The 19,057-nt window shown below is 34.5% G+C and overlaps 1 protein-coding gene across 4 annotated transcripts in view; it reads right to left on the bottom strand.

Moving 5' to 3' along the window:
- ERBB4 (erb-b2 receptor tyrosine kinase 4) overlaps positions 1 to 19,057 on the bottom strand; it is a 1,424,132-nt gene that overhangs the window by 465,669 nt on the left and 939,406 nt on the right. For all 4 annotated transcript variants that reach the window (XM_056807930.1, XM_001369059.5, XM_056807929.1 and 1 more), the window contains exon 4: positions 6,014 to 6,148. In XM_056807930.1, coding sequence (XP_056663908.1) covers positions 6,014 to 6,148 — 135 coding nt within the window. The remainder of the gene's footprint in view (positions 1 to 6,013; positions 6,149 to 19,057) is intronic.

The raw sequence follows: 19,057 nt of genomic DNA, 5'->3' as shown, positions 1-19,057 counted from the left end.
CATTTGGTTTTTACTGTTCTTCATTTGTTTCAGTCAAGTCCATCTCTTCAGTATTCCATTTGGGATTTTTTTGTAAAGATAGTGGAGTGGCTTGCTATTTCCTTCTTATTTACAGAAGAAAAACTGAGATAAACAGAGTTAAGTGACTTGCCCAGGATCATATAGCTAGTAACTGTCTGAGGTCAGCTTTGAACTCCTGTCTCCCTTATTTCAGGCTAAGGACTATCCACTGTGCCATTTAGCACTGCTCTTATGCTAAACATAGACATGATAATTTAACTCTTAAGAAATGATCAGCTCTCCAACCATTCTGGAAGGCAATTTGGAACTATGCCCAAAGGGCTTTAAAAGACTGTCTGCCCTTTGATCCAGCCATAGCACTGCTGGGTTTGTACCCCAAAGAGATAATAGAGGAAAATACTTGTACAAAAATATGTATAGTCACACTCGTTGAAGTGGCAAAAAACTGGAAAATGAAGGGGTATTCATCAATTGAGGAATAGCTGAACAAATTGTGGTATCTGTTGGTGAGGGAATACTATTGTGCTAAAAGGAATAATGAACTGGAGGAATTCCAGGTGAACTGGAATGACCTCCAAGAATTGATGCAGAGTGAAAGGAGCAGAACCAGGAGAACATTGTATACAGAAACTGATACATTATGACACAATCGAATGTAATAGACTTTTCTACTAGCAGCCATGCAATGATCCAAGGCAATCCAGAGGAATTTATGAGAAAGAAAACTATCCACATCCAGAGAAAGAACTGTGGGAACAGAAAGAAGAAAAACTTATGATCAATCTCATAGTTCAATAAGGATATGATTAGGATTTTGATATTAAAAGATCACTCTACTGCAAATATGAATAACATCAAAATAGGTTTTGAACAATGATATAAGTATAACCCAGTGGAATTGCTTATCTGCTCTAAGAAGGGGAATTGAAGGGGAGGAAATCATGCAACCATGGAAAAATAGCCTAAAAATTTTATTAAAAAATTTTTAAAAGAAATGACCAGTTCACAGTGAGAATGTGAGAAGAAAGAGAAATAAATGGTGAAAGGAAAGAATATCCAAATGGAAAGAGGAGTCAACTAAGTCAAATGCTAAACAGTGATCTATTATTTTCTAAATCTCTTCTAAAAGATGCTGTCAGGAATTCTTCCTAAGTTTTATTTTTTTAAATTTCCTTAGGCAGACATGAAAGCACCTCATCTGTTATGTTGATTTGGAGATTCAGAAAATTTTGAAGGTCAAACCCAGAGAATTATATGGTTTGGACAAGCAGTTTTCATTTAAGACTGAATCCACATCCCTTTAAGCCACCATTTCTACTTCCTGATTGCCAGTGGTTTTCTGTTATACTCTGTTTGATTGCATCTCTGGCCCAGAAAGTTTGGTTATAGAACGAGTTGATCAGTCTATGCCTTAGTTTCTTTGAGCAAGGTGCCATTCTTTCAGTTTTTTTATTTTAGATAATATGGAAATGTATTTTGCATGATTGCACATGTGCAATTGAAACCATATTGTTTGCTTTCTAATTAGTAAGTAGAGGGTGCTGGAGGAAGGGAATTTGGAACTCATCATTTTATATTATTTTATTGTATTAAAAAACAAAACACTCTTCACTTCCATCTTAGAATCAGTACTGTGTAGTGGTTGAAAGGCAGAAGACCAATAAAGGCCAGGAAGTGGGGATTAAATGACTTGTCCAGGGTCACATAGCTAAGGAAGTATGTGGGTCATATTTAAACCAAGGACCTCCTGTCTACTTTAGACCTGGTTCTTAATCCACTGAGCCACATAGCTGCCCCCTACCTCAGAAATTTAAAAGAAAAAAAAAAGACCTTACCTTTAAAGAGTCAACTTAAGAGAGACAATCATAATTATAAAAAATAATCTCATGGGTGATGTTAGACACATTCTTTAAAGGATTTTCATAGGAATTTAGTATGTTCTTCTTAAAACAAATTTTACATACAACCAATTATTTAGTTAAATGCACCAGAAAAAGACTCAATTTGAGTCTCTTTATATGTATGCATGCATTCAGGCACTTAATGAACACAGTAATGAACACAAATACATGCATTAAAAGAGATTAAAAGAGAGCAGGATTGCAAACTGAATGATTAGTGTTCTTTTAATACAAATGGAGATCCTTTATTAAAAACAAGTGACTATTAGATCACACCCCATCAGTTGTATAATGGTCAATCTAGCATCTAGCATCAAACTCTGATTCTTGCTTAGGCATGAATAAATATTTTGTTGCAAGATCAAGAAGGTGTTTTAAAAAACACAGGCTTTCCTGACTTCTTTTTTTCTTTTTCAATCCTGTGAATTTTAACTTTCCTTAGTTTCCAAAAATTAGATCACAAGAAAAAGTAAATCCATTCTTATCTAATGATAGTTAAAACTAATAGAAGATATTAACATATTTAAGAATAAAAAACCCTAAATATATGATAACCAAAACATATCATTATATTATAAAATCTAATTAAATATAATATTTAGAAAATGTAAGGATTTTTAATGAATCAATTTAGTTACATGTATTTTTTATTTTTTTTAAACACTTACCTTCTGTCTTAGAATCAATAGTATGTATTGGTTCCAAGGCAGAAAAAGTGGGAAGGGCTCAGCAATGGGGGTTAAGTGACTTGCCCAGGGTCACACAGCTGGGAAGTGTTTGAGGTCCTATTTGAACGTAAGACCTCCTGTCTCTTGGCCTGACTCTCAATCCACTGAGCTGCCCCTTTGTCAATTGTTCTTAGATTTATCTTTAATAGATTAATCAACAATAGTTTTCTACTGTAAATAAGATATGATCAATTGTTGGTTTAAATAATTGGAACCCACTAATGAATGAAAATACAACCTGAACTCATTTGATTTTTCTAAATGGTCACCAGTACAGTTTCATTATTTATGCATATGATGCCATTCAGGGCATATAATGTGCCAGGAAGTAAAGATACTTAACAGCTATTTAAAGAATAAAGCTTTGAGAAACATTTGGCAGTTAATTTTTAAAGGACCATTGACCATGACATCCACTTTACATTTGCAATTTTTGCACCTGCAATTATTTGCATGCAAAAAATTGCAGCCACAGTTGTCTAATTGTAGGCACAACCATCCAAATCTGCCCTCAAAAGGAGATTAACAGAAAAGGGATACCATCTGTGATAGTGCAACAAACCTCTCCGTCCTCTATGGCTTCAAAACCTGAGAGGCTGGTGGGCATCTTTCCCTCTTGGCTCAGGGCTCAGACTTCACTCCTGCTTGATTTCATTCAAGCATTCCAGGCCAGTCTGATGACTTGGAAAGCAACAGTCCTATCCTTTCATCCAGTCAATCTGCCTTTTCACTCAGATATTAAAAAAAGAAATGTTTCTAAATCTCCAACTCTTCCTTCAAGAGCCAAAGAGTAATAGGAACAAATAATTTTTTTTTCTTCTCCTGTAGGGTGAACAGGTTCAGTTTCTTATTCACTTCAATATTTCAAAATAGAAATTCACCATACAAACATATACAGCACATATAAAATCTTCAGCACACTTGAATTGTCTATAAAGATGAAAGCTCAATATGAACCTCTGCACAAAGGTATCATGAAAATCATTGTTTTTCTTTTTAAAAGTTCTAGTCTTTTATTTGAAATACACACACACACACACATATATATATATATTTAGCTGTCACTTCTGATCAAATGTCTTCATTTATGCTCCTATTATAGGAGTAGAGGCAGTCAAGACATATAATCATTGTCCCCTGGCAGATGATGCCTTATAAAAGTCATAATCCCCTGCTTGTAATACAATCACTACTACAACAAATAATTATAGAACCATAGAAGGACAGTTATGATTTCAGATAGAGAATATATAATAGCAGATGAAAAATATAAAACCTAGATTATCACTTGATAAAGATGCTATTTTCATACAAATGTCAGTAATAATAAATGTGGGGAGAACATAGTCCATTTTCTGAAGATGAAATTGAATTCAGATAGAACATTTTTTTTCAAAGGTTTTGATGATAGTTCAGTTTTTTTCTAAAGTCATATAACACATTAAAAGGTGATTTCTACTACAAGAGAAATGAAATTTGGGGACTACTGTGGAAAGGAAAACAGACTGAGGAACCATTGTTTAGAATGTTGCTGGGAGGGGGAGCGGCATTTGGAGCAGGAGAAGAGGCTTGTGGGAGTGAGGGAGGAGAAGAGAAGTTTTTGCCTTCTGAATGCTGGAGAGTGAAGAGCTAGGACCCGAGCTCCAGATCCCAATTGGTGGGTTGGTACCTCCTAGATTCCTGATATCTTTAGATCATCAATGAAAGAAAGAAAAGAACAATAACTGCTGCTGAATAACTTTTTATTACTTGAACTATTAAACAACTTTATATTGAAGAAACTAAGAGTAAGATTCAAATCATAGAAGAACAAAGAAAGAAAGGGTGGTGGACTAGGCTAGCCATTTAGTCTTGCCTAATCAACAAAGAGTCAACAAAGATGGTCAGCTTGCCTGACTAGAAAGGCTTCTTGATCTCAGGTACCAGCCAAGTCCTGAGGGCACAGTGAACTCTATAATTGCCCTGAAGCCTACTTATTGAGACTCCAGCCCCTGTTTACTTCCTGGCCATAACATCAGCTCAAGGGTCCCTCTCTCTTGGGTTTGAAGTGTGAGGGGAAAGAGAGAATTTCACAGATCATCTCTCAGCCCCAGTGATTATCTCTCCCTTCACCTCACCAGCCCTCCTTATTCCTTCTGTCTCCTCATCTCCTCCATTCCCTGATTCAAACCCTTCCATATTCCCTTTTACCAAATCCTTACACTACTTTAAGGAGGGAAACATAAAACAAGTTATATAGCCACAATTGAAAGCTGTGAATTCTATGTAAGGATGGAAAGTACTTGGCATACTGCCATTTCTATGAGGTTTGAAATGCTTTTACAATTTTATAATGAGTCAGACAGTTTACAAGCATTTATTAAGAGCTAGACAAGTGTGAGACACTATACTCAAAAATCTAGGGATCAAAAGAATAGCAAAACCATGATTCTTGCCATCATAAAGCTCCAATTCTAGATGTTTTCTTTGGCAACTAAAACTCTAGAAAGCTTTTTTCAGTCTAAATTAGTTGTGGCTTGTAATATTATTCAAAGCAAAATATTTTAATTCCTTATCATTATTTTATTTTTTCATTTTTACAGCTTTGACAAGGAGATGAAGTCATATACTTCACAAATAAACAGTGAAATAGGACAATGAAGAAAGAAGGGATTTAGCCTTTGGAAGGAGTAATTATTTGGAGTTAAGGAAAAAGGAGGGAAGAGAGAAGGAAAGGAATGAATATGAAGAAGTAATGATTATTTTTTAAACCCCTGCTTTCCATCTTAGAATTGATACTAAAAGTGTGTGTGTGTGTGTGTGTGTGTGTGTGTGTGTGTGTGTGTGTGTGTGTGTGTGTGTAACATCTGGTAGCTCAGTGGATTTGAGAGCTATGCATAAAGATGGGTGGTCCTGTATTCACATATGGCCTTAGACACACCCTATCTGTGTGACCCTGGGGAAGTCATTTCACCCCCAATGCCTAGACTTCTGTCTTAGAACTAATACACAGTGTTGATTCTAAGACCAAAGGTAAGGGTTTGAAAAGAAAAAAGAATTAATCCTCAGTACCAGTTACAAAGCAGAAAAGTAAGGCCTGGGTAACTGAGGTTAAATTTCCATCCACCAGTGCTCCAATCCACCTACTTGCTCCAATAAGCATGAATCTAAAAGAATCCAATGGGGCAGGGAGGGAAAAGGTATAAAAGTAGAGCACAAAATTAGGGGAAGATCACTTTGTGGCTCCTACCTATAAGTTTCTCAAAGAACATTACAATTCAATATATCTTTTTCAGGTAGCAAAAAAAATTTGTAGGTATCAATAATGTTTTATGTTGTAAAATAATTTTCTAATAACAAAGTAGAAAAGATGATAATACTTACATCCTGAACTACCATTGGTTGAAACCAGTGTAAAATTAGAAGGCCATGGATTGCGAACAATATCTTGCCAATGAATGGTGTCTGCATAACACAGGAATTTATTCTGGTCAACGTATACTCCTCCATTTAAGATTTCTGTAAAAATGAAAAAAAATAAGGATATGATATCAATTTATTGAAATTTTTGGGAAAAGATTGGGGAACTAGTATGGCATGGCTGGCATTAATAAAAACATAATATAATTACACAATACTCATATTAAATGGAAATTATACAATTGCCAATAATTGCAAATTTTCAAGGGCTTAGAAGCTTATAATCAGTGAAAAAGTAAATATATGTATTTAAACACAGGATACTTAAATAAATTTTGACATTCTCATCAGATGGAGTCAATGGGTTCACCAGCTGTTTCTAACAGAAATAGGAAGAAAAATGCATTAAAACTCCATTAGGGCATAGCTCAGTATGTTTGGATTCATATCTTCTAAGGGTCAAATGTTGTCCCTACAATAAAAGCTCATATGGCAAATGTCTAGATTGGTTGGCTTTTACAAACAGTACTGATTGCATTGCTTATAAAAGCAATGTATCTACAAATGACAATTATTTCAAAGATAGGTAACCTCTTCTTGTTCTTTTCCAAATACTGTCAGTGTTGTTTTTTTTCTATTTTTTTCTAAATGAAATGCATCTTAATTTATATAATATGAAGAGAAGAATGTTGGCAAAAAAAGGAGTAGAAGTAAAGCATATACTAGGTGTGAGACCATGTGGAAGTCACTTAACCTCAAGTTTCTTCTCTGTAAAATGGGGGTAAATGATAATTACACCATCCATTTTATAGGGAATTTGCTTTCTAATGTTCTAAAGAAACATGGATTACTGTTGTCTTTGAGTTCACAATTTGAAAGCTGTAAGACTAATTTTAATCTTATTTTCTGACTAGAGAAAATGTTAAATAATATTGGTCATCCTAACAAAATAACAAAAATGACCTTTTACAGGGTACCCATTGAAGATGATACTGAGAATTGGGTAGGGAGCACTTTCTAAACCAATATATGAAATATATCTATCTGATCTGATTGGAAGGCATCACAAAGGCCTTTTCTCTCAAATTTGGAAATAAGGGATTGTTTTTGATTTTTATAACCTATTGAGTTATAAGAGAACTTGAGTAAGTTTTCTCTTCTAGTTATACCAACCCCATATCTCAAATGTTGTTTAGAAATAAATCTTATTCTCTAAAGATATTGTCTTTCAGAATGCAAATATTATCAAATAGGAGATTTCATTAAACACCAATGACAGAGTGGATGAGTTTATTAAGTTGCTTTGCTCCCTGACCTGAAGGATTTGGGGAAACCCTGCTCCTTTAGGGTTGTCAGAACTTTTGAAAATAGAAAAAATGACATAGATTTAAGTAGAATATCCCAGAGCCCCAAGAACATTTTTATTCCCTAAACATATAGCAAAATCTGAGCTTAATATAAAGTTCATAAGAATCACTGAGTAGGACATTACCAGAGGCAGAAGAGCTACATCTCCAGTGAACTCTACCTCTCACCCAGAATGCTCCATACCCCTTTGTACATGCTTTCTTCCCTGCAATGCCATTTGTGTATTCTGAGCACAAAAACCAAACTTCACTGGTTTCTCATTTTTTGTCAAAGTGTAGCATTGGCTGAAATACTTTCATCCTTTATGGCCAATGGCGAACTATCTTCTTGGTCTTCTTGACTCTTCTTGGTCAAAAAGTCTTCCTATCACCCAAAAACACATTTGAGGCTGCTATGGGGGGGTGTTCTCTGAGGATAGAGGGCAAAGAGATATTGAGAAATTTCATGCTAATAATAGCCTCTATTCTACAGATGTGCATGTTTGTGAAATATTCCATACATGTTAACTAATTTAATCCCCAATTTCTGTATGCCATCATTGCCATTTTCCAGAAGCGTAATCTGAGAATGAGAGCAGTTAAACAATTTATCAAAGGTCCAGTATATGAGGCAGATTTGAACTGAGGCCTCAATTTCACCTTTTCAGGCAACATAGCACATTGCATTTTGTTGTCAGATGACATGGATTTGAATCATAGTTTTTCTACAATCTGGCTTGGGTCTCAATACTCTTATCTGTAAAATGGGAGAGTTAGACTAGATAGCTTTGAAGATCCTTTCCCTCCCTCAAATTGTGATCCTATGACTTTGTTTCCAAAATATAAATTAACACGAATATTTTCAGTGACTGGCTTCTTTTTCCTTAAGAAGATATCAGTTGAGGACAGAATTTAGGATGATATTTTAACTTACAATTTAGAACCTTGTTCATTTCCTCCCATGACTTTAACCAAACAAGCCTAATTGAAATTCAAGGGAGATACAAGGGAAATCTTGGAAGTAGATCCTTATATCGATATGCCATAATCATTTCTGTTAAGAACTATGAAGGATCAGGCAAACCATCTTAGGATGCTCTTTTGCCCTGAAAAAACATTTCTTTTATATGGGTCTTTCCCCAACCTTTTTCAGTCTACATATCAAAATAGTTTATTTTTTCCCCTTAAAGTATGTGAAGAGAAAATGTTTGTGTTTATAGCATCTATAATTTATGGAAGTCACACTTAATTAAAATCAATAACATTAAATAAATGAATAATTTGAAGATAAATGTGTATTAAATAAAAAAAAATACTCCAGGAACAAATTATTGACTATAGTGTTGTTTCCAACTGTCTGCCTAAAACTACTTAAATAGCATCAGATTATATTGACTGAGCCACATGAATCAAGCTAGTGATGACACAGTTCTTGGAAACAGGTGATTCCAGAGCTTAACTTTTACATGGAAAGGGCTTAGAAATTATATAATAACAACGAGAGTGTAATCTTCCTTGGTAAAAATTCAAATTAAGAACATAATAGTGATCACTCTCTGTGATACTTTTATGATGCCCAGAATACTAAACTCAGCATCTGTTAGCAATTCTGATCTGGGAGATTTATATTCCTTTGCATATCACTGTGGGCAATTTACAATTATTTTTGTTTGCTTTTTTTTTCCTTATTCTTCTCTCCCACAGACTAGTTTCTTTAATCTGTATCTGGATTATAGCCAAATTACAAAAAAATGATAATATGAAAATGTGCATTTTCTTTAGTATTATAGTGGAGTTGCCAAGTGTGCATTATATGTCCTTTCAATCAACTTGTATTTCTGAAAATCTGCCAAGGGAATCAGTTATTATATTCATTTATCCACTTTTGACAATGGTCGATATGAATTTCAGCTTAAATTGAAAGGCCCAGTTTTATTTTTAAAATATATGTCTATTGGAAATATTTTGACAGGGAGTAAAGATACCTGTCTCCACTTCAGAGAATGCACCAATATTCTCTGATTTTCTTATCCACTTACTTAGTGGTGAAGAAAAGGCTTTCTGGTGGCTGCTAACCTGAAGATGAGAGAGAGTATACAAGAGGTTACAGTGGATAAATTTGCTTGCTTTCTGCCATAGTATTTAAAGACAACTTCACCCAATATGGAAGGTCAGTGGAGTGAGTCCCCTTTTCCCATCATGGGTTCCATGGCAAGCCTGTGTCTAGAATAGGGCTACCTCCTATTTTGTCTTCTTTCATTTGATATAGGGGCTTCTGAGGACCCGAAAAGTCATAGAACAGGATGCTACTGCAGAGTGTGCTGGCAGCTGAGACCAACGAGAAACACAATCATCTTTATATTCTGTGGCCAGCAGGAAGGATTGAGGGAATGAGTTTTCCTATTGGGGCTTCTTGAACTCAGAAATCTACCAAATCATATTTTCTTTCCTACCTGTATGCTCATAAAACACAGACAGAGAATACCTATGTACATTTGAAATGGAGAATTAGATATTCATTCTTTGTCAAAGCAAAATTAAAGAAGCAAATTTGCCAAACATAAATGAGAGTCCCTTGAATATTCTCCAAAGATTAGAATCTCCTTGACCAGTACCCTATTTCATGGGTAAAAAGAGCTTGTTTTGAATATTTCCAGTTCAACTAACTTGGAAGTGCCCCTCTTTTGGGAATAGACAATGGATGGGAATATCCTCATATGATTGACCGTAGCTGGAACAAGATACAACTTCAAAATTGACAGAGTGGGAAAGTCTTGTTCTTTTTTATTGCTTATTCCTATTTAGGCCAGAAAGGGCAATGTTCTGAGTTTACCCACAGTATGGGTATGGGTGTCATGTACTGAATTGGTTAGAGAGAAAGGCTGTCTCCTTCTGCTATATCCTTTTAAGTCCCAATGGCTCCAAAAAATGGGCCTGAAGTTTCTGTTCATTCTGCTTTGTCTTTCTTTTGCACTTTCAGGAACCAGGATTACAGGGTATGGGCAGAAGTAGCCATCTCTAGCAGGGATGCCCAAAGAAGGCAGAATACATGCAACTTGAGCCCATTAAAGGGTACTGTGTGGAGTGTTTAAAAATGGAATTGGGACTGTGATCTATAGGAACAGAGCTATATGAATCTAATCTCCTACCCCTACCCAGTGTATGATAGGTGGGACAATGGGGATTATGAACGATTTGTCAGGAAGTATGTTTGTTATAATAACTTTGAAACCAATAATCCTTTGTAAAAGCCAATTTGATTGTTAAGGGGTTAAATGGAACTGGGTGGAAGAGGACCCCACACTTACAATCAAAAGAATATCATCTTTTGGGGCAGAAGGCATTGCAAAAAAACCTAGAGATTCTCTAATAATAATTTAGTGTTGTGAAAATGATTTCTATACCTGTACGCGTTATGAAAATATTAAGTTTTTCTTGTTACTTGACTTCTCTGAGGTTAACTATTTCAGCTCCTGGGTCAAGTTAAACTAATTTTGCAATGAACATGGATAAATTCTCATAAGGATACACATAACTGTTGGGAAAAATAACTCTAAAAGAGAATAAAAACAATCAGCTACATCTCCCTTGGACCTCAGAGATTCCAAGGAAATGACTAGGGCCCTAGGCTTCTATTTCTTTATCTAGACAGGGATTTTTAACTTTCACTGATTTTTTTTTTATCATTGGACCCCCTTTTGGCAGTTTGGTGAAACCTATGGATTCTTCTCTATAAAGCTTATTAATACATCAAATAAAATGTGTTAAATAATTTTTAAAATTGTATTAAAATATATTTGTCTACCTATATGAAATATATGTGTGTACATGTTTGTGTGTGTTTCAAAATTTACAGTTCCTAAGTTAAGATTTCTTAGAAGAAGGAAAAAGTAGCTTTCAACATACTGGGTTTGCATGACAACCAAAAAAACCTCCTTATATCTAAATTGATATGATATCTTCCCTGGCTTAAAAATACTCCTATTTGGTGATTGATGGGTTTTGCCTACAAAGTTGAGGGCTCAGAGTAGCCTCCAAATCTAAGAAACCTCCAATGTTATTAAATAATTGTCTAAGCTTCAAAATTTGTCAGGAAAATTTCTATCAAGTTGAATTATATAATAGAATTGCAAGGATGTTATTACTTTATGTTTAAATATTATTTTTTAAAAGATTACAAGGAAGACACTATGATATATCTTCTATTACAATGATTTTTACAGTAGCTTCACTTTTAATAACTCTCCAAGGATTTCCTACCTACTAGTGCCAGTAAGCAAAAGAAAAGGTCATAATTCCCTTTGTATTTTCTATGTCCACAGATCTATAAGCTGAAACACATTCCAAATCTGCTGAATATAGAACCAAACTTAACCCTTATACATCCAAGGACAATTTCACAATCCATGCAGGCCTTCCTGTGTAACCTGGCTGGTGTGAGGCTCACATTATATTTTCTCAATGCAGAAAAAAAAAGTTTGTTTTTAATTTTCAGATTGATACTTCAATGGTCAGGTTTTCTCTTGTTCTATGGGCATCAACGAAATCTATAAAATTTTGCTTGTAAGTTTATAAAGCATCTATGAGGTACGTAACCCAGTGCTGACAAAGAGATTAAACTGGGAAGGGCTGGGGGAGGGAAGGAACACAACTTGTTAAAGTTCAGTATTTACATGATAATTTGAGAAGTGAGAGAACACTAACAGTTAAGGGCATTATTAATGGTTTCAGAACTCTCAGAGTTCTGCAGGAAAATAAAGATGAAAAGAAGTGGAAGTGAGAGGAGAGTGTATCCTAATCAAGGGGTTGGGGAGAAGGTAGTCAATACAAAGGTGAGAAGCATGAGATGCAGAGTACTAATCTGGAGAGAATAGTCTGACTGGAATTCTGAGTAGATAAAAGATTGTTTGTCCTTAAGTTTGAAGAAGAGGACCAATGACATCATATGGTGATGTCTTGACACTGACATGAATTGGATCTAAGTAAGGCAGAGTTACACAAGTCATTAGCCTCACTCTCTCTTCCAGAATCTTCAAAATCCAATGGCAAGAGGACTGTCAAGAAGTAGTGGGTGACCTTGGTATTTTCCTTGTCTGGTCAAGTTCTAAGCTCTCCACAGCACTTGCTTCAGCCACCTTCACTGCTGATGGAATAAAGGAGGGAAGTCGTGGCATCCTTGGGATAGATATCCCCTAACTCACTGACAAGTTTGAAGCCTATCAATAACCTTAATCTGCAGAATAAATTACTTCAATGATATCAATACCTATGAAAATGAACCTACACCAGTATTATGTCCAAAATATAATTTAATTCATCAAATACTCATTAAATTTCTATTGTGAACCAGACACCACAGTACTTCAATGACATTTATTTTTGAGGTTCATTTTGGGTAACATTTGTTACAAAGGGAATAGTTAACAAGTTCTCCACATGGCAAAAGCCAAATTAAATCCCCAGTTATTAAAAATTTTCATGTAAATTTTGTTCTAAAGCAGTTAGCTAACGCTAATAGACATAATGCTGTGTGCTACTTAATTCTGAGTTATTTTTTTAATTGCTTATTGCATTTTTAGCTACAAATATTTTCTAAAAAGTTCTCATTAGAAAGTTGCAAAATGCCATTTGATAGAAGAACAAGAGCTTCTGGGCTATAACTTTTTCACTCTCTCTAGGTTAGGTATATGAACCTTCCTTTTTCTTTTGATTTTTTTCTCCTTTGACTTTAAGTGAAAAAGAAATAATCATGTAAATTTGAACAATGATTATTGCAATAAACTTGGGCAGAGATGGCTGCCCATTAAGGAAATCAGTGACATTTCAATAACAAGATAGCTCAAATTAAATGAGTAATGTACATTAATTCTGAGATTCTTTTCCTTTTTAATTCTAAACCAAAACCTTTCTCCTCTCAAATGACTGACTTCATAGATGGACAAAGTAACTTTAACAAATTCCTAGTTAAGGTGTAAACAACATTGTTTTACAAATGTTACCATATTAAAAACTAAAACTTAAAAGTGTTTGCAACACTTTGAATGCGTTGCTTCATCTAATACAACATTCTCATAGGGAAGATGCTATTCCCTATCCTATTTAAATGAAGAGATAACTGCGGAATGGAGTAAAGTAACTTGCCAAGGGTTATGTAGTTGTGGTAGTATTTGAACTTAAATCTTAATAACTTAAAGTTTAGTATTCTTTTACTACATGAAAACACGTGAAGTTTTATAAGTTCCTTCATCTATTCTAAAATCTAAGAAATAATTTATATTTTTGTCAGTTGTAATTTATTTTTATTGATCAGAAATATACTTTTTTCTCCCTCTCACACTCCCTTCTACCCAGGAAAAATAGTTAAATTAAAATTTGAAATGTAGTTAGGAAAATAAAATTAGTGCTTTGCCAGTATCTAAAAAATGTATGCTTCAATCTCCAAGGTCACTTTTTTGTGAGGAAGTAGTAATAAATATATTTGAATTTGTAAAAACCCACTTTATAGTTGAAGAAACTGAAACTGAAAGAGTGAGTTACCCATGATCATGAATTTAGTATATGTTTAAGGTGGCATGTGATACCAGATATTATGATTTTAAGACAGAGTTCCACGTCCTATGGCATACCACCTTTGAATCAATACTTGTATATGTCACATTCAAGTGACTGTCTTATCTTTATTCCTGTGTCCTGTTGTGTAGATATAGAAAATATTGGTTTTCCTAGGTGTAACATTTGGAGGTAACCAAGATGATACATAAATTTTTAATTGAAATTTCCTTGAGTGGTAGTCATGTAGTTGTAACCATGCCAAAGGTTCTAATTTGATAGACAAATTGCCTCAAGCTTTGCTTTTAAGATCAGGCTTTATGGAAGACTTATTTGGCGCCCTTTTGCTACTGTATCTCCCTTACTGTCATCACCTCACATCTGAAAAGTCGGCTGGCAGATAATGATGCAAAAATAATACAGTTCACAACATCTACCTGTGACTCTTAATAGATCATCTCTGGAATGGCCTTGGTCCAGAGATCCCGGGTGTCTTTCCTATCCCAGACCTTTCAGCTGGGAGCACAATGAATGGATGCCACCCCACTGGGTCAGACCTTTGGGTCCATTATTAATAAGCTGAAACTTTAAAGGCTAATGAGAACCGGTGCTTCAGGAGACAATGGCTCATTCATCATCAATCAAGCTTTGAAGTTTTTATACAGATGATTTAAGAAGAGTTGAAGTGTGCAAAATGTAAATGTCACATTTGTATTGGGAGGTGGGAGCACAGTAATGAAAATGAGTGATTTAACCTTCTGTATTTCAGCTCAGTGACCACATTCAAAAGCTCATGGATGTGGACACTGAATATCAGGAAATAACAGTGGATAGTCTTCTGATCTGAGAGATCATTTCAAGGAGGAATTATCAGGCTAATTAGAGGAAATCTAGCTGAAGGCTTGAAAAGAAAGCATAAAGATCTTCCTTGATTTCTATTTCATGAAGTTTATTGATATACTGTTTCAATGTAGTTCATTTATTTTGTGCTGCTGATGTGCCAAAAGCCCAGCATGAACCATGTAAGCCTAAGTAAATTCTTAGGTAGACTTATGAATTACAGTATGTCTTGCTCTAATTATATAATCCTAGTATTTCTTAGGAATTGGAAGCAGTTATTTAAGCTTTGAAGTCTACCAGGGCTATAATAACTGTTTCTTAATGGGCCATTTCTCCCCAAGATGTTTGTGCTGGGTTGAGATGCTTATTATACAAAAGGCTTACATCTCTGCTCTATCAGCACAAGATGAGTCTTTGTGCTTCCTCATTGATCAATCAATGCATTAGTAATTTTGTGAGATGAAAAAAATGATTTTAAAATTTAAATGTTTATTTGTTTTTATTTATTTTTAAAAGTTTTATCTTTAAATATTTTTCCATGTTTACATGATTCGTTTTCTTTCTCTCCTCTCTTCCCTCACTCCTCCCAGAGCCAACAAGCAATTCCACTGGGTTGTACAAATGTTATTATTTTATACCTATTTTCATATTATTCATTTTTGTCATAGAGTGATTTAAATGCTTCTATGGAAATGTTCTGTGTAGATATTTTTACTGAATCCATGATTTTATCAGCTTAGAGAGCTTCCAGTGAGGAACTCCCCTTGCTAGAAAAGATGGACAACTTTCCCATAACTGGAGAAGATGAAGGGATTGTCTAATTCCAGACAGCTGGTATGTGTCATAGGGGAATGAAGAGTTTCCATCCACTAATAGACTTCCAACTGCTCTTCCCTTCTTTCTTAGATGTGCAAATGTGTTTATATATATATATGTATATATATTAACACATATACACACATATATGTATGTATATATTTATATTGGATATATAAAATCTATAATACATGTTATATAAATTTTAACATATGATATGTTGATATTAAAATTTATCTAAATAGTAATATACTAATATAATAAATATACATATTCACACATATATATCCCCATACATTGTATTTACAATTTGAAATCTGTTGGTATCTTAAGTATGCCAATTTTTATTTGCACTTAAGTATGACAGTTTTTATTGGTAGAGGGTATTCCTCACTGGAACTCTTAATATTCATGAAATCACAGGTCCCATATGTTATAGATCTATTTTGTTTCATTCTTTGGTTTCAGTATCCAGATCCTGAAAAAGAATCTCTGCAGTCAATGTATGTCTTCCATGCTGGTAGCCAAGATGGTGGATTAAGGAATACCCCAAGCCCACCAAAACCCACCTCCAAACAACTACATCCACCAAAAAACAAACTAATAAACAACAATATATGAAGACAAAATTTGAATGGCAGAGTCAGCAAAAGTCATAGTGAATAAGTATTTCAGACAAAGAAACAAAGAAAATACAGACAAACATCAGAAAGTATCTGTCTTACTTGGGAAGGAGAGGAAAACAACAGAACCAGAAGCATGAGTTGCAGCTCAGCACATGCAGAGGATCCCCATCAGGAGAACTAGGAGCAGACCAGAAGAAGTACATATCTTTGGAAATCCTCAGCAAAAGGAGCAGCCCTATCCTTGTGATACTGGAGAACTGGAAACTCAGGAGCAGAATCTAGCTCAGTCCAGTGCATGTGGCTTCAAAATATAAGCAGGGTAATGAAAAAACCTCCACAAAATAAGTAAAAGACAAAGAAAAAGCCTGATTCTGGATAATCATGTTAGCAAGAAGAAAGATCAAAATGCAAGCAAAGAAGAGGACAGCAATGCCAAAATGAAAATATGAGAATCCTCAAAGGCAAATATGAAAGGATGTCAGGCCCAAAATGAATTCCTGGAAGAACTTTAACAGAGAATCACAAAAGAAATAGTGGTTGAAGAAAAATTGAAAGAAGAAATGAGACCTTAAAAAGGAAGTACAAAACATCAAGCAAGAAAATTTCTCTAAAAAAGGAATTATGAAACATCAAGCAAGAAAACAGCTCCCTACAAAGTAGAAGAGGACAAATGGAAGCTAACAATTCCACTAGATAGCATAATACAATAAAATGAATTCAAAAGGATGGGAAATAGTTGATTCAATTCACATAACTTACTTTAGGCATTCTGCTACTGATAAAATTATATCATATGTAAAATTAACTCTAAGGCCCATTTCAACTATTATTTTTCAGTTTATCCTTTACCATCCTAGACATCCACGAACATGCCTTCTTTGTTGAACACATTGACATTAAAAGTCAATGGGGAGGGGCAGCTGGGTAGCTCAGTGGATTGAGAGCCAGGTTTAGAGATGGGAGGTCCTAGATTCAAATCTGGCCTCAGACACTTCCCAGCTGTGTGACCCTGGGCAAGTCACTTGACCCCCCCCCCCCCTTGTCTAGCCCTTACCACTCTTCTGCCTTGGAGCCAACACACAGTATTGACTCCAAGACGGAAGGTAAGGGTTATTAAAACAAAAAAAGCCAATTAGGAAGAAAGATCATAGATGTAGAAATAGAAAGTAGTTTAACTGTATTTTAATCTAAACAACTTATTTTTCAGATGTTCTAAGGCTAAATACACACTTCCTATCCTGGCACTTTAGACCCTTCCCAATTTGTCTGTAGTTTATTCCTACAAATATACCACTAGATTCCAATTGGCCAAATTGACCAATCTCTTGTCCCTCAAGCATAGCACTCTATCTCCCATCTCTAGGCCTTTACACAGACTATCTCTCATGACTCCTTGTTTTTGCTTCTTAGAATTCCCAGCCTTGTTCAAAATCATGTAACGCTTTTTTTTTCAATTAGATACATTTTTTTCATATTTTCAACTGCTATTCCCTTCTACTCTAGTTAACTTGTATATACTCTGTATATTTATGTCACCATTTCTACCTAAAAGATAAGAACTAAAACAGACACAAGAGTTAAGAGATATTTTTCTTATTATTATTTTGTTTTATTTTTCTTCCTTCCCTTGAACTGAATTTAGAAATCCTTCAAATCGTTCTTGGGCTACTGTACTCTCTTCATTCTGTACTTTATAATTCAAAGCTATTTCTATAGTTACAATCATTATTCTAAGAATATAACTTCCAAATTTTTATTTCCTATCCTGGCCTCTGTCCTGAGTTTCAGTCACTCAAATCTACTGCCAACTAAGACATCTCCACTTAGAAACCCTAATTGTAATTTAAATCCAGTAAGTATTGGCATTATACACCTCTAAAACCCTTTTATTAATTTTAACCTTTTAATTTTGGTCAATATCAACATTATTTCTCAAGCTAATCAACTGAAACAGGTATCATCTTGGATTCTATTTTGATCCTCATTCTCTGTAACTGTTCAGTTGCTGAATCTTGTGATTTTTCATTTCTATATTATCTCTCACATCCATTTTCTACTTTGCATTGTAATTACTACAACCATATTACAGGTGTTCATTACCTCTCACCTTCCATGTAAAATTAAATACATGTTTATTAAGCACCTGTTGTATTAAAAATTCTGTGCTAAGCCTTGGGAATACAGAGAACCAATAGAGTGTAGACCCTTTCAAAGAGCTTATAACAGAAAATGAAATTTTACCTAAAATTTATGGGGAAAAATCAGTTTCAAGAAATGAAAAATTAAATTAGAAAAAAATAAAAGGCTCTTGAGAAGGAAATATAAACTTCACCTTTAAAAAGACATGAATGCTATTTGATGTGGGCTTTTAGAAGAACGATAGGGAATATGAAGACCCTTCATGTCCAGTTATGAAGGATGACATAAACAAAAGTATGGGGATGGGAGCAAGATAAAAAGAGATTAAAGATAAAAATCCAGTTTTTCTGAAAGTGTCTGTGTGTGCGTTCATATATAGATAGAAGAGTTGCACGTGTAATGCTACTTTTATATATTATAATTATAAAGTATATTTACCAGGCTGATATTCATCACATCAGAATCATAACCTTTAATCTTGAATGAGAGACTTCAGAGGTAATTTAGTCTAAACTCTAATTTTACAAATGATTAAAACTGAGTTCAAAGGATAAGTAGATTTCCCTATGGCCATACACCTAGTTAAATTGCAGAGCTGGGATTTGAACCCATGTCCACTAACTCATACTTTAGTTCTCTTCTCACTCTTTTTTTGTAGCTTGAGTGTTAAAGTACTCTAAAATTAGCTATAT

The sequence above is a fragment of the Monodelphis domestica genome, chromosome 8 (genome assembly GCF_027887165.1).
Source record: "Monodelphis domestica isolate mMonDom1 chromosome 8, mMonDom1.pri, whole genome shotgun sequence".
Lineage (NCBI taxonomy): Eukaryota > Metazoa > Chordata > Mammalia > Didelphimorphia > Didelphidae > Monodelphis > Monodelphis domestica.
This window is presented reverse-complemented; position numbering and strand designations above follow the sequence as displayed.